General features: G+C 42.6%; 1 protein-coding gene across 1 annotated transcript in view; it reads right to left on the reverse strand.

Moving 5' to 3' along the window:
- Positions 1-13,099, reverse strand: part of RYR3 (ryanodine receptor 3) — an 886,248-nt gene that overhangs the window by 688,761 nt on the left and 184,388 nt on the right. The window contains exon 2 of the mRNA XM_069732389.1: positions 12,162-12,281. Within this exon, the coding sequence (XP_069588490.1) occupies positions 12,162-12,281 (120 nt within the window). The remainder of the gene's footprint in view (positions 1-12,161; positions 12,282-13,099) is intronic.

The following is a 13,099-nucleotide window of genomic DNA, read 5'->3' on the forward strand; positions in this document are numbered from 1 at the left end:
TTGCCCCCAATAATGTTTGGTTAATTGCGTATTTCGCAGCCGGGAACACACACCGTGCGCCGAATAAAACACTGCACCGCACACTTTATTTTTTTTGCCACATCATAGCTCCAGTAGTTAGTAAGTACAACCCTGCAGCTTTGTGTGTGTTTGGTATAGATATATGAGGTGGCACAAAAAAATAATAATACTTGTATTTTCTCCATAATCTCTTCCTTCTGCTTACTCTGTGACTTTGTGTTGCAGACTGAAGAGAAAATGGCGGTAATACAAAGCAGAACTATACTCAACAGGTCATGTGTCCAAAAACTCATTAGTTATGACACCTGACCTGGTGAGTAGAGAACACATTTCAACACATTTCAACATCATTGCAGTCCTGCCTTAGGAGTAGCTAACATCGTTATAGTGATTGATCCATTAACACAGGTGATCAATCTTGCCTTGCGCAGGCGTGTACTATGGAGGACAGAGAATGAACTTCAATCCAATATTGCAGCCAGCATGCAGCCAGCGGGTAAGGAAAGGGTGAATTAAACACTTGAAAACCCCGCCCCTATGGCTGAAGATTGTTCCCTCCAAATTCAGGTGACAGAGTCCCTTTAAGTAAGAATGACATCACTGGACACTTTAAATGGAGGCTGGTGCTTGGTATCATTGTTTCTCTTCAGTTAACCATGGTTATCTCTAAAGAAACACGTGCAGCCATTATTGCACTGCACAAAAATGGCCTAACAGGGAAGAGTATCGCAGCTACAAAGATTGCACCTCAGTCAACAATCTATTGCATCATCAAGAACTTCAAGGAGAGAGCTTCCATTGTCAAAAAGGCTCCAGGGCGCCCAAGAAAGACCAGCAAGCGCCAGGACCGTATCTTAAAACTGTTTCAGCTGCGGGATTGGACTACCAGCAGTGCCTAGCTTGCTCAGGAATGGCAGCAGGCTGGTGTGAGTGCCTCTGCATGCACTGTGAGGCGGAGACTCTTTGAGCAAGGCCTGGTTTCAAGGAGGGCAGCAAAGAAGCCCCTTCTCTCCAGAAAAAACATCAGGGACCAACTGATATTCTGCAAAAGGTACAGGAAGTGGACTGCTGAGGACTGGGGCAAAGTCATTTTCTCCGATGAATCCCCTTTTCGATTGTTTGGGACATCTGGAAAACAGCTTATTCGGAGAAGAAGAGGTGAGCCCTACCACCAGTCTTGTCTCATGCCAACTGTAAAGCATCCTGAAACCATTCATGTGTGGGGTTGCTTCTCAGCCAAGGGAATCGGCTCACTCACAGTCTTGCCTAAAAACACAGCCATGAATAAAGAATGGTACCAGAATGTCCTCCAAGAGCAACTTCTCCCAACCGTCCAAGAGCCGTTTGGCGCCCAACAATGCCTTTTCCAGCATGATGGAGCACCTTGCCATAAAGCAAAGGTGATAACTAAATGGCTCATGGAACAAAACAGAGATTTTGGGTCCATGGCCTGTGAACTCCCCAGATCTTAATCCCATTGAGAACTTGTGATCATCAAGAGACGGGTGGACAAACAAAAACCAACAAATTCTGGCAAAATGCAAGCATTGATTATGCAAGAATGGACTGCTATTAGTCAGGATTTGGTCCAGAAGTTGATTGAGAGCATGCCAAGGAGAATTGCAGAGGTCTTGAAGAAGAAGGGTCAACACTGCAAATATTGACTTGCTGCATTAACTCATTCTAACTGTCAATATAACCTATTGGTACTCATAATATGATTGCAATTATATTTCTGTATGTGATATAAACATCAGACAAACACTAATAAAAACCAGATGGCAGCAGATCATGTGAAAATATAATTTTGGTGTCATTCTCAAAAATTTTGGCCATGATTGTAAACTTTTGAGCACAACTGTAGTTGGTGAGACGTGAACCCAATAGAAAATCTTTGGAGGGAGCTGAAATTCAATGATGCCCAGTGACAGTCCTAAACCTGAAAGATCTGCAGAAGATCTGTATGGAGGAATGGGCTAAAATCCCTGCTGCAGTGTGTGGCAACTTGGTCAAGAACTACAGGAAACATCTGACCTTTGTAATTGCAAACAAAATATTTGGTACAAAAACCTAAGTTCTGTTTTTCTATTGTTTCAAATAATTGCCTCGCTGGCTCAATCGTAATCGCAAACAGGAAAAGCCAATACATGAATGATGCTCACATAAATGATAAAAAATAAAGGCACATTTTTATTAACACTAATAGACAAACAAAACATGATAAAACATCTAAAACCACTCTAAAACCACATGTAAATAGTGAAATAGTCCAACACTGGAGTCCATAATAGAGAATACCATAAATTCTATGTGCATGTATAGTAGGGAAAATAAGTATTTGAGACAATGCCGATTTTGCAAGTCTTCCCACCTACAAAGAATAGAGAGGTCTGTAGTTTTTATCGTAGGCACATTTCAACTGTGAGAGACAGAATAAAAAAAAAATACAAGAAATCACATTGTATGATTTTTACATTATTAATTTGCATTTTATTGCATGAAGAGTTTGTAGATAACGGTAGTGTTCGTGACGCCACCTGTGGTATTCGGTCAGGGTGACTGACACTGCTTAGGGGTCCGCTGGGGTGATGGAATAGCAGCTAGATGGTATACCTTCCCACAGGTGAATTATATCCCCAGGGCTTCCCAGAAGTGTAGATGTTGATGGTGGATGGTGCAAGGCGCGGCAAATAATGACGACACAATGGGTGCAGTTTCTTTACCTTTACTGAAGGCTTCAGCATCCACAGTCCAGGGTACTGGATGACAGGGTAGGCAGAGTCTGGCCGGTCTGATGACAATTCCAGAGTCCCCTTATCCAGGTGGAAATCAGTAGCCTTCCCCTTGCGCACAGTAACGTAGTAGGTCCCTACTTGCATTAGCTCCAATAGGGTCCTCACTCTTGTTACTTCTCTCTCTCTGTCCCCCAGATGGATAGGACAAACCCGTTTTGGTGGTGGCGGCCTGAGGCTATTTTATAGGGACCCTAGCATCGCCCCTCCTCTGTGTTGCCACCTTGTCTGCTTAGGTTCTTAGGACGGACAGCCAAGTTGGAATCGGCTGCCCTGCCGGACTCTGAAGTAAAGCGTAGAGTCTATTACTCCCTCGGTGTTCCGACCACCGGATCTGCGCTCAGTGGGAGGCAGCCTGCTTCTAGCTGGTCTCCCACTGGTGTTTCACTCCTGTTGCTATGACTTCTGTGCTCACTCACTACGGCACACTTCCTCTCGTGTCCTTTCTTAGGAGGCTGCCGCATGGGTTGCAGGCGCAGCTCCGTGTCCTTCTTTCCCTTTCCTGGGCCCAGTCTGCTCCTCTCCTCCTCCTGGCTACTTCTCCTTCTAACAACAACTAACTCACTTCCTAACCAACCCCCAGTTTTACCCAAGTGTGAGGAGTGGCCTAATAGATAGAACCTTTTGCTCCCCCTGGTGGCCGGCGTGTGAAGTGTGTGTATGGCTGTTGTACCTGGCAGGGTGAACTCCTTTGGTGCCATCAGACGTAACATCGCTCCCCCTGGTGGAAGAACGACATTACTGCAATGACCAGGACTCTGGGGCGCTGCATCTACTTCAGGGTATACTTCTATTTCCCATGAAGAAAAATCCAGTGCAAACTTACTATTTTGGGAATAACCATTTAGAGTCCCAAATTTTTTTTTTATATATACATTGCAATGCAAGACAGAGACATTTTAATAGCATATGTAACACCTGCACTGGGAACTGTCAGGGCAGCTACTGGTATACTGGGACTTATAGACACTAAGAAGAGCTTTGCAGCTGCTGTTAGACAGGGATCAACAGACATTAGCAGATTTTCCCCTGAACTGCAGTGGACTACCATTCCCAGGGATCCTTGTTTCGGTCAGATGACACAGCCTGGATTGGATGAGGAGGGACTTGGAGGAAGAAGCTGGGCAGAAAGTGAAAGCAAAAGTTCAGAGAAAGAAGCGTGAGTGACAGCTTGCTGTGAGAGACTGAGCACGGCGGATTTGCATCCCTCTACGCTGCAGTGTTGTTGTCCCTTCGGATATACCCGCGCTGTTGGAGAGAGCGTGGCTTGTTTTTACCCTCTGAAGCAAGCTACATCAAGAACTTGGAGAGTTCTGCCGGCACTCCCACCGTATAAAGGACTGAATCTGGCCACTCCCAGCTGGTGTCCAGAGACCCATCCGACCGTTGGGGCCACGCAGTGAGTGCCCTTCTGAGACTTGTGGTTCTACCAGCGCTATTTACAGTGAGTACACTACAGCCCATACTATTGCCATTAGTATTCATCTAAGTGCACCAACTGTTCTAATTTGCGCGCCAACATCCGCGGCAACTGGGCCCCCACGTTTGGACTGAGTTAAACCAGATGAGATGGAAAAAACCCTGCTAGGTTATACTTGCAGGGTTGAAGTAGAATTAGAGTGTGATGTATATATGACTTTGACAGAGCACAGTTACTTTTATTGCATGTTATTCTTTTAAATCCATCTCATTTATGCTGCATAGCAATAAACCTGTTAAACTGTTTTACTCCTGATCCCTGTGAGTGTGTACTGAGTGTGGCAGGGGTTTCCCGAGTCAGCCCCTGGCAGAAGATAATAGTCCTTCTGCAGTCCCAGAGAGAGAACTCCAATCAAGATTCGGGTGGAGGCACTGCGCCCCGGAGAGGTGAGACCCCCCATAACACCCAGTGCACAGTGGTAGCCCTAAAGGGGTGTTACACATATTTTATTTAAGAACAACTTAAAGGGAGTCTGTCACGCCAATATGCAAACTAAACCACTTATAGCTGGATGTAGGGGACTTGGCCTCAGTAAAAATTAATACCTGTTAGAGGTTTAATTGGCATAAAAACGTATTTATTTCATATGAAGATAAGAGGGCTTCAGTGCATAATTAGTGTATTATAGGTCTCAGGGTACTGCTATGCCCCCTCAATTGGCAAACTAAGCACTGTCATATCTTGACTGACCACATTCAAGCAAGTGCTACCTGAACTCAGCAGCTGTGCTCACAGTGTTACTGCCGGCCATCATCCCTGGCTCCTGTCTGCAGTGCAGTACTGCTGGTTCTTTTCTGCGACTGCCAATCAGTTGTACTGCGCGGCTACAAATTCTGATCAGAGTCCCTGACTGTTACACCTTGATCGACAGAGCTGAACTCAATCAGTGGGTCTGCAGCTCCCTGTAGACAATGCTTGGTATGCAAACTGTGCACCGATACACCCTCATCTGCATACAAAATACATGTTTGTTATACCAAGTAGACCACAGGTATGAGTTAAAGTCCCCTACATACCAGTATAAGTGGTTTAGTTAGCAGTTTGGGGGTGAAAGATTCCTTTCATAATAGAAGATTAAATGTTACCTTTCAAATACTGGAATCCAAAGCACAACGTTTTAATTATTTGCTACGTAAAATTTCAGAAAGATATACTATGCTCCATCTGTTATTGGCAAGTTATCTTTCCAACATGAACTTGTGCTCGAATTCTTATTCTGAGATCCTTGTCAGATCTTCTTCTACCAATGTCCAACATGTATTTGATAAGTATATCCTCCCTAACCAACAGAATAGTGCGAGCTACAGTAAGCTGCAGCCATGTGAAGAGTAGTTATTAAACTGCAGCCAGTTCAATTGATTCATCATGACCCTCTCTGCAGTGCGTTATCAGTCTCTGTGCCGCCGAACACGTTCTGCCTTTTAGCTTTGCAGAGATCGAGCAAGAGGAAAACCTAATGTACTGCAACATCTGAAGATGCCAGAAAACCGCAGAGCATATTCAGTGAGATAAATCAGATCCACTGCCAGATTCTTCTAATATAAACTGGCGTAATATCTAATTGGTCTCTAGCTTGCGTAAAGACAACAATCATTATTTGTAATAGAAAGGAATATCCACTGTACTCCAAAGTAATACATCTGTCACCAGGTTTCTGCTAGTGTTTCCAATGAGCAGTTCTGTCTAACTCACCTGTATCATTGATTGACAGCTCTACCTGCACTGTGCATAGGAAGAAAACTGACAATCAATGGTGGAGGCTAGGATACCCAGAGCCTTTAAATATTTAGGACAATATAAACAGAACTCCCTATTGAGAGAATTAGCAGAGCTGCAAAATTTAAAACAGTATTTTATAAAACCCTCAGCAAGATGCCCTGAAATACATCCTCTTCTGGAATTAGGGTCACAGTCTTAAATTTGTTTTGCCCTCAGATTGAGCAGCAAAAAGCTGGAACAGATTCTCTGTAATGGGCTCTTTCTAATAACAAACATTATTTGCAGCATATTGAGTGGACACACAATAAGTGCCTGCTTGATGGGGAGCCAATTGATGGGCCCTCACTGATCCTGTGGAAAGTTAATTATGGATTACATCTTGTCCTGTATCTTTCTATATCTCCCATTCTCTATTATTCAATGTGCTCAAATGGACAACCACTTCTCTGGAGCCATGGAGGAACAGGCTTCCTCATCCCCAGGATAGAATGGGTTAAGAGGAGTAAAACTCTGAGAAACCTTTTACGGTATAGCCAGTTGAATTTAAGTAATAACTTAGAAATATTAATTTTTAGGCAAGCCTAAGTTCATCCAACTGTTTCTTTACCCACGTTTGCTCAGACTAGCCAAGCATGCATGCATTTCCAGTAGACTCCTACTAAAACAACTTAGAAAACTTGTCCTGCAGTGACTTATTTGCATGAGCACAAAACTATTAGACTATCTGACATTGGGGGGATAGTTGGACACATGCACAGATGATCAACTGACCCTCCTGAAATTAGTGGGTTTGGCAGAAATATAACTAATATGGCTAGCTTATCAAGACTAAAAAATGTAGTAAGTCATACTTAACAGACACTACCTTACAGAAGACCGTTCACCAGTTTGAGAGTGCTAAACTGGCCACATCATTAAATAGCAGCTTTTTAGAAAATATAAAAGGGATTGTTAGGAAGGGATAGACCACTTTCTGGGGGTTTGGAGAGCGTGTGGTGAACCTGTCGGGTTCCTTTAATAAGGGATCACTTAACCGATTTCTATCACCTTGTGTCAGTACCAATTTGACCTGTTACTTAGCTGCTCTACCTATTTGAGAAGACACCCAAACTTACTCAGAAATAAACATATATTTACCATTAAATTAGTTGTTGCAGAGTGAGATATTATGCCATAGGTAGTCAATTACTAACCAACAAGGGTGTTCCAGACCACTTGTTAAAGAAAGAACAAATAGTGTCACCAGCAATATAAAAAGTTTTAAACAGACAGAGTTAAAGAGGTATTCCCATCTCCAAGATCCTATCCTAATTAGTGATGACGAGCGAATATACTCGTTACTCGAGATTTCTCGAGCATGCTCGGGAGACCTCCGAGTATTTTTTAGTGCTCGGAGATTTAGTTTTTATTGCCGCAGCTGAGTGATTTACATCTGTTAGCCAGCATAAGTACATGTGGGGATTCCCTAGCAACCAGGCAACCCCCACATGTACTTATGCTGGCTAACAGATGTAAATCATTCAGCTGCGGCGATGATAACTAAATCTCCAAGCACTAAAATATACTGGAAGGACCCACGAGCGTGCTCGAGAAATCTCGAGTAACGAGTTTATTCGCTCATCACTAATCCTAAGGGCTGTCCCACACGTTCAGATAATTCCGGTACCGGAAAAAAATCGGTACCGGAATTATCCGTGTCTGTGTGCCCCTGCGTTTCTGTGGCACATCAGTGTGGCACACGTGCGGCACACGATGTGCCGCCCATGTGCCCACTGGGTACCACACGGAGTGTGCAGGAGACAGCGCTAAAGTTTAGCGCTGTCCCCTGCATCGTGCTGAAACCGCAACTCATATCTTCTGTGCAGCAGCGTTTGCTGCAGAGAAGATATGAATAATCCTTTTTTTTTTTAAGTTTATCGTGTATAAAATAAAGGTCCATGTCCCCACCCCTTGTGCGCCCTCCCCCCGCTGTTCTGAAAATACTCACCCAGCTCCCTCGTTGGCTGTTGCTGCTTCCTGTCCTGGCCGCACCTTCTACAGTATGAGCGGTCACGTGGTGCCGCCGATTACAGTCATGAGTATGCGACTCCACCTCCCATAGGGGTGGAGCCGCATATTCATTACTGTAAATGAGCGGCCCCACGTGTCCGCATACAGTAAAAGGTGCGGCCAGGAGAGGAAGCAGCGACAGCCAACGAGGGAGCCGGGTGAGTATTTTCATAATAGCGGGGGGCGCACAGGGGGTGGGGACATGGACCTTTATTTTATACACAAAAAAACAAAAAAAAAGGATTATTCATATCTTCTTTACAGCAAACGCTGCTGCACAGAAGATATGAATCGCGGCTTCAGCACCATGTGGGGGGGGCAGCGCTTACTGGAGCGCTGTCTCCTGCACGGCACACGGACTACAGATGGACAACGTCCGTGTGCGGTACGTGTTTTACACGGACCCATTGACTTTAATGGGTCGGTGTAATATGTGCGCTCCCACGAACACTGACATGTCTCCGTGTTTGGCACACGGAGACACGGTCCGCAAAAAATCAATGACATCTGCACAGATGCATTGATTTTAATGTGTCTACGTGTGTCAGTGGCTCCGGTACGTGAGGAAACTGTCACCTCACGTACCGGAGCCACTGACGTGTGAAACCGGCCTAATATGTAGTAGAATGTAAGTCCGCAAGGACAGGGTCCTCTCCCCTCTGTACCAGTCTGTCACTGTAAACCTGTTTACTGTAAACAATATCTACAGTGGGGCAAAAAAGTATTTAGTCAGTCAGCAATAGTGCAAGTTCCACCACTTAAAAAGATGAGAGGCGTCTGTAATTTACATCATAGGTAGACCTCAACTATGGGAGACAAACAGAGAAAAAAAAATCCAGAAAATCACATTGTCTGTTTTTTTTATCATTTTTTTGCATATTATGGTGGAAAATAAGTATTTGGTCAGAAACAAACAATCAAGATTTCTGGCCCTCACAGACCTGTAACTTCTTCTTTAAGAGTCTCCTCTTTCCTCCACTCATTACCTGTAGTAATGGCACCTGTTTAAAGTTGTTATCAGTATAAAAAGACACCTGTGCACACCCTCAAACAGTCTGACTCCAAACTCCACTATGGTGAAGACCAAAGAGCTGTCAAAGGACACCAGAAACAAAATTGTAGCCCTGCACCAGGCTGGGAAGACTGAATCTGCAATAGCCAACCAGCTTGGAGTGAAGAAATCAACAGTGGGAGCAATAATTAGAAAATGGAAGACATACAAGACCACTGATAATCTCCCTCGATCTGGGGCTCCACGCAAAATCCCACCCCGTGGGGTCAGAATGATCACAAAAACGGTGAGCAAAAATCCCAGAACCACGCGGGTGGACCTAGTGAATGAACTGCAGAGAGCTGGGACCAATGTAACAAGGCCTACCATAAGTAACACACTACGCCACCATGGACTCAGATCCTGCAGTGCCAGACGTGTCCCACTGCTTAAGCCAGTACATGTTCGGGCCCATCTGAAGTTTGCTAGAGAGCATTTGGATGATCCAGAGGAGTTTTGGGAGAATGTCCTATGGTCTGATGAAACCAAACTGGAACTGTTTGGTAGAAACACAACTTGTCGTGTTTGGAGGAAAAAGAATACTGAGTTGCATCCATCAAACACCATACCTACTGTAAAGCATGGTGGTGGAAACATCATGATTTGGGGCTGTTTCTCTGCAAAGGGGCCAGGACGACTGATCCAGGTACATGAAAGAATGAATGGGGCCATGTATCGTGAGATTTTGAGTGCAAACCTCCTTCCATCAGCAAGGGCATTGAAGATGAAACGTGGCTGGGTCTTTCAACATGACAATGATCCAAAGCACACCGCCAGGGCAACGAAGGAGTGGCTTCGTAAGAAGCATTTCAAGGTCCTGGAGTGGCCTAGCCAGTCTCCAGATCTCAACCCTATAGAAAACCTTTGGAGGGAGTTGAAAGTCCGTGTTGCCAAGTGAAAAGCCAAAAACATCACTGCTCTAGAGGAGATCTGCATGGAGGAATGGGCCAACATACCAACAACAGTGTGTGGCAACCTTGTGAAGACTTACAGAAAACGTTTGACCTCTGTCATTGCCAACAAAGGATATATTACAAAGTATTGAGATGAAATTTTGTTTCTGACCAAATACTTATTTTCCACCATAATATGCAAATAAAATGTTAAAAAAACAGACAATGTGATTTTCTGGATTTTTTTCTCTCAGTTTGTCTCCCATAGTTGAGGTCTACCTATGATGTAAATTACAGACGCCTCTCATCTTTTTAAGTGGTGGAACTTGCACTATTGCTGACTGACTAAATACTTTTTTGCCCCACTGTATAACCCTGTATGTAACCCCTTCTCATGTACAGCACCATGGCATTAATGGTGCTATATAAATAAATAATAATAATAATGTAGTAAGTATAACAATAATAATAGAAAATACCCCCAATTACTGTACAAATGTAGTATAATTTTTCTGATTCTTAATGTCTCTCTCCTCATGTGCAAGCATTGCAGGACCTTAGGTGTCCATGGTTACGACCACTAACAGCTAACTAACTAACTGTCACCTCATCAGTGGACATAACCATGGACACCTAAAGGTCCTGCAATAAAATAACTATACTACATTTGTAATAGGAGGTATTTGCTAATTTTATTATTATTACACCTACTACATATTGTAATTGGATCTTGGAGATGGGAATACCCCTTTAAGCTCATCTGGATTATCAACCGTGAGTCCAGGAGCCAGCACTAAGATAAAAATTCTCAGTGTTGTGATATCCAATGCAGGCTCCTTCAGATAATGGAAGCTCAGCATATCGCTTGTTTGTGTTTCTGTATTTCTTCATTACATTTTCGTATGGCTTGCATGTATGTATATCTTGATACTTTTTTTCTCTCGCTTTGTATTTGTCGCTTGATAATATCTTGATGTGTGCATTTGACTTTGTTACTTAGGAGATCTGTATTGCGTTAATTCGTGACCTTTTTCCTGCATCTTTAAATGCACTAAACAACTGAAATCAAGGAGCTCCATTACAGTTCTTGAACATCTTTTCTTGGTTACACCGTTGAAAAAAACACAGTTGAATGGCTCTGCATAAATATCTGTTTGAATATGCTTTAGCTCATCACCTTTTTCATGTCCTAAAATCTAGCTATGCAAAGAAAGAGCACATTAGACTGACTACCAGAACTGTGAAAGTTTATCATGCAGATGCTACATTTTATATGTGCTCACTAATGTCTATAGCCACTGGACGTCTAATATGGAGTTTACCATTTTAGAGAAGCACCCCCATAAAAATGTTTATCAACTAATCCTTTGTAAATGTGTATGTAGTGTAGTGTCGATGCATTAATATGGTCACTGATCAGCATCTTGCCCAATTTCCATCACCTCTCAGGTCCTCTTCTGAGTCCATGGTGGCTATTCCGACTTGCTGCCTCGCACACTGCTTCTATGTGTTAGCCAGAAGTCACTTTCACAGTGTTATCTATTGAAGCCTCATTTTGACACTCCATACGTTTACACTGTAAAGGCGATTTCCAACTCATACACCGAGCACAGTGTTAGTCGGCTAGTCAGAATCATGCGACTCAGTAGAGTTCTGGATCGGACCCGAAAACTGGGAAAGACAGTGATTAGTGAGTATATTAATGCACCTAAACTATACTATACACAGATTTATATAGGTTTAGCCAATAAAAAGTTTAATGGGAATGCTTCTTTAAATAAGCTTACATGTGTTAAAAAGATGCAATCCCATATCTTAAAAAAATATATATATACAGGCGCAACTATGTCAGTAGTCTCCAACCTCAGATTTCCCCACTTCTTGTTGAACAACTCCTAAAATGCTAAAACTCCCTACAGATTTCAGGTCATGATGGAGGTTGAGAAGTTTATGAGACGATAGCATCTAAGCTTAAGGGAGTTTCTGAGGGAACAGATAGCGAGCCCAAAATTATGTTACAACATTCATTACAAAATTATATTTCCCTAACCTTAACCTATTAAGTCAGAATATTTACTTTCGAGTAATTGCTGAAAGAATATTACAGTACCGCCAGTGGTATTCCTTAAGATAAGACAGATTGAGGCAAATCTTACTTTGGCTTCTGAAGTTGGTTCCAGGAAGCAAAGTCGATTCCCAAGTCCCTCAGCTGCCAAGCAGAACTTCCTCTGCTCCTTATGGATGTTGGCGACACACTGAAGGACAACTTCATCATCCTATTGAACAAAAAGGTTTAATAATTAAATAATTCACAAAGTCGAATATTTATTAATGTAATGAACAATATTCCTTGTTTAGTTTTGTAGCATTCATTGAAGTTGCCACTCTAATTTTGCTCTGATTCTATTTATTTTTGTCCTTTTTTATGACATTTTATTGAAATATTTGATTAAAAAAAAAATCAGATGTACATAAACAAATTACTCCAGGCGTAACTGGAACCTATTTGTTTAAAAGATATGCAACTTTTTATCCAGTTTCAAATGATGAATCAGCTGAAAACATCTGACATCCTCAAAATCTACCCACAATCAGGAACATAAAGAAACAACAGTTTCAACAAAAACTGAAAACTGAAAATGTAGGCCCCTTAAAAAATAGTGAGAAAAGAATGGTTGTAGATGACGAGGAAAAAGCTAACATATTAAACACCTTCTTCTCCACGGTATTCACGGTGGAAAATGAAATGCTAGGTGAAATCCCAAGAAACAATGAAAACCCTATATTAAGGGTCACCAATCTAACCCAAGAAGAGGTGCAAAACCGGCTAAATAAGATTAAAATAGATAAATCTCCGGGTCCGGATGGCATACACCCACGAGTACTAAGAGAACTAAGTAATGTAATAGATAAACCATTATTTCTTATTTTTAGTGACTCTATAGCGACAGGGTCTGTTCCGCAGGACTGGCGCATAGCAAATGTGGTGCCAATATTCAAAAAGGGCTCTAAAAGTGAACCTGGAAATTATAGGCCAGTAAGTCTAACCTCTATTGTTGGTAAAATATTTGAAGGGTTTCTGAGGGATGTTATT

Source organism: Ranitomeya imitator, chromosome 1, assembly GCF_032444005.1.
Source record: "Ranitomeya imitator isolate aRanImi1 chromosome 1, aRanImi1.pri, whole genome shotgun sequence".
NCBI classification, from domain to species: Eukaryota; Metazoa; Chordata; class Amphibia; order Anura; family Dendrobatidae; genus Ranitomeya; species Ranitomeya imitator.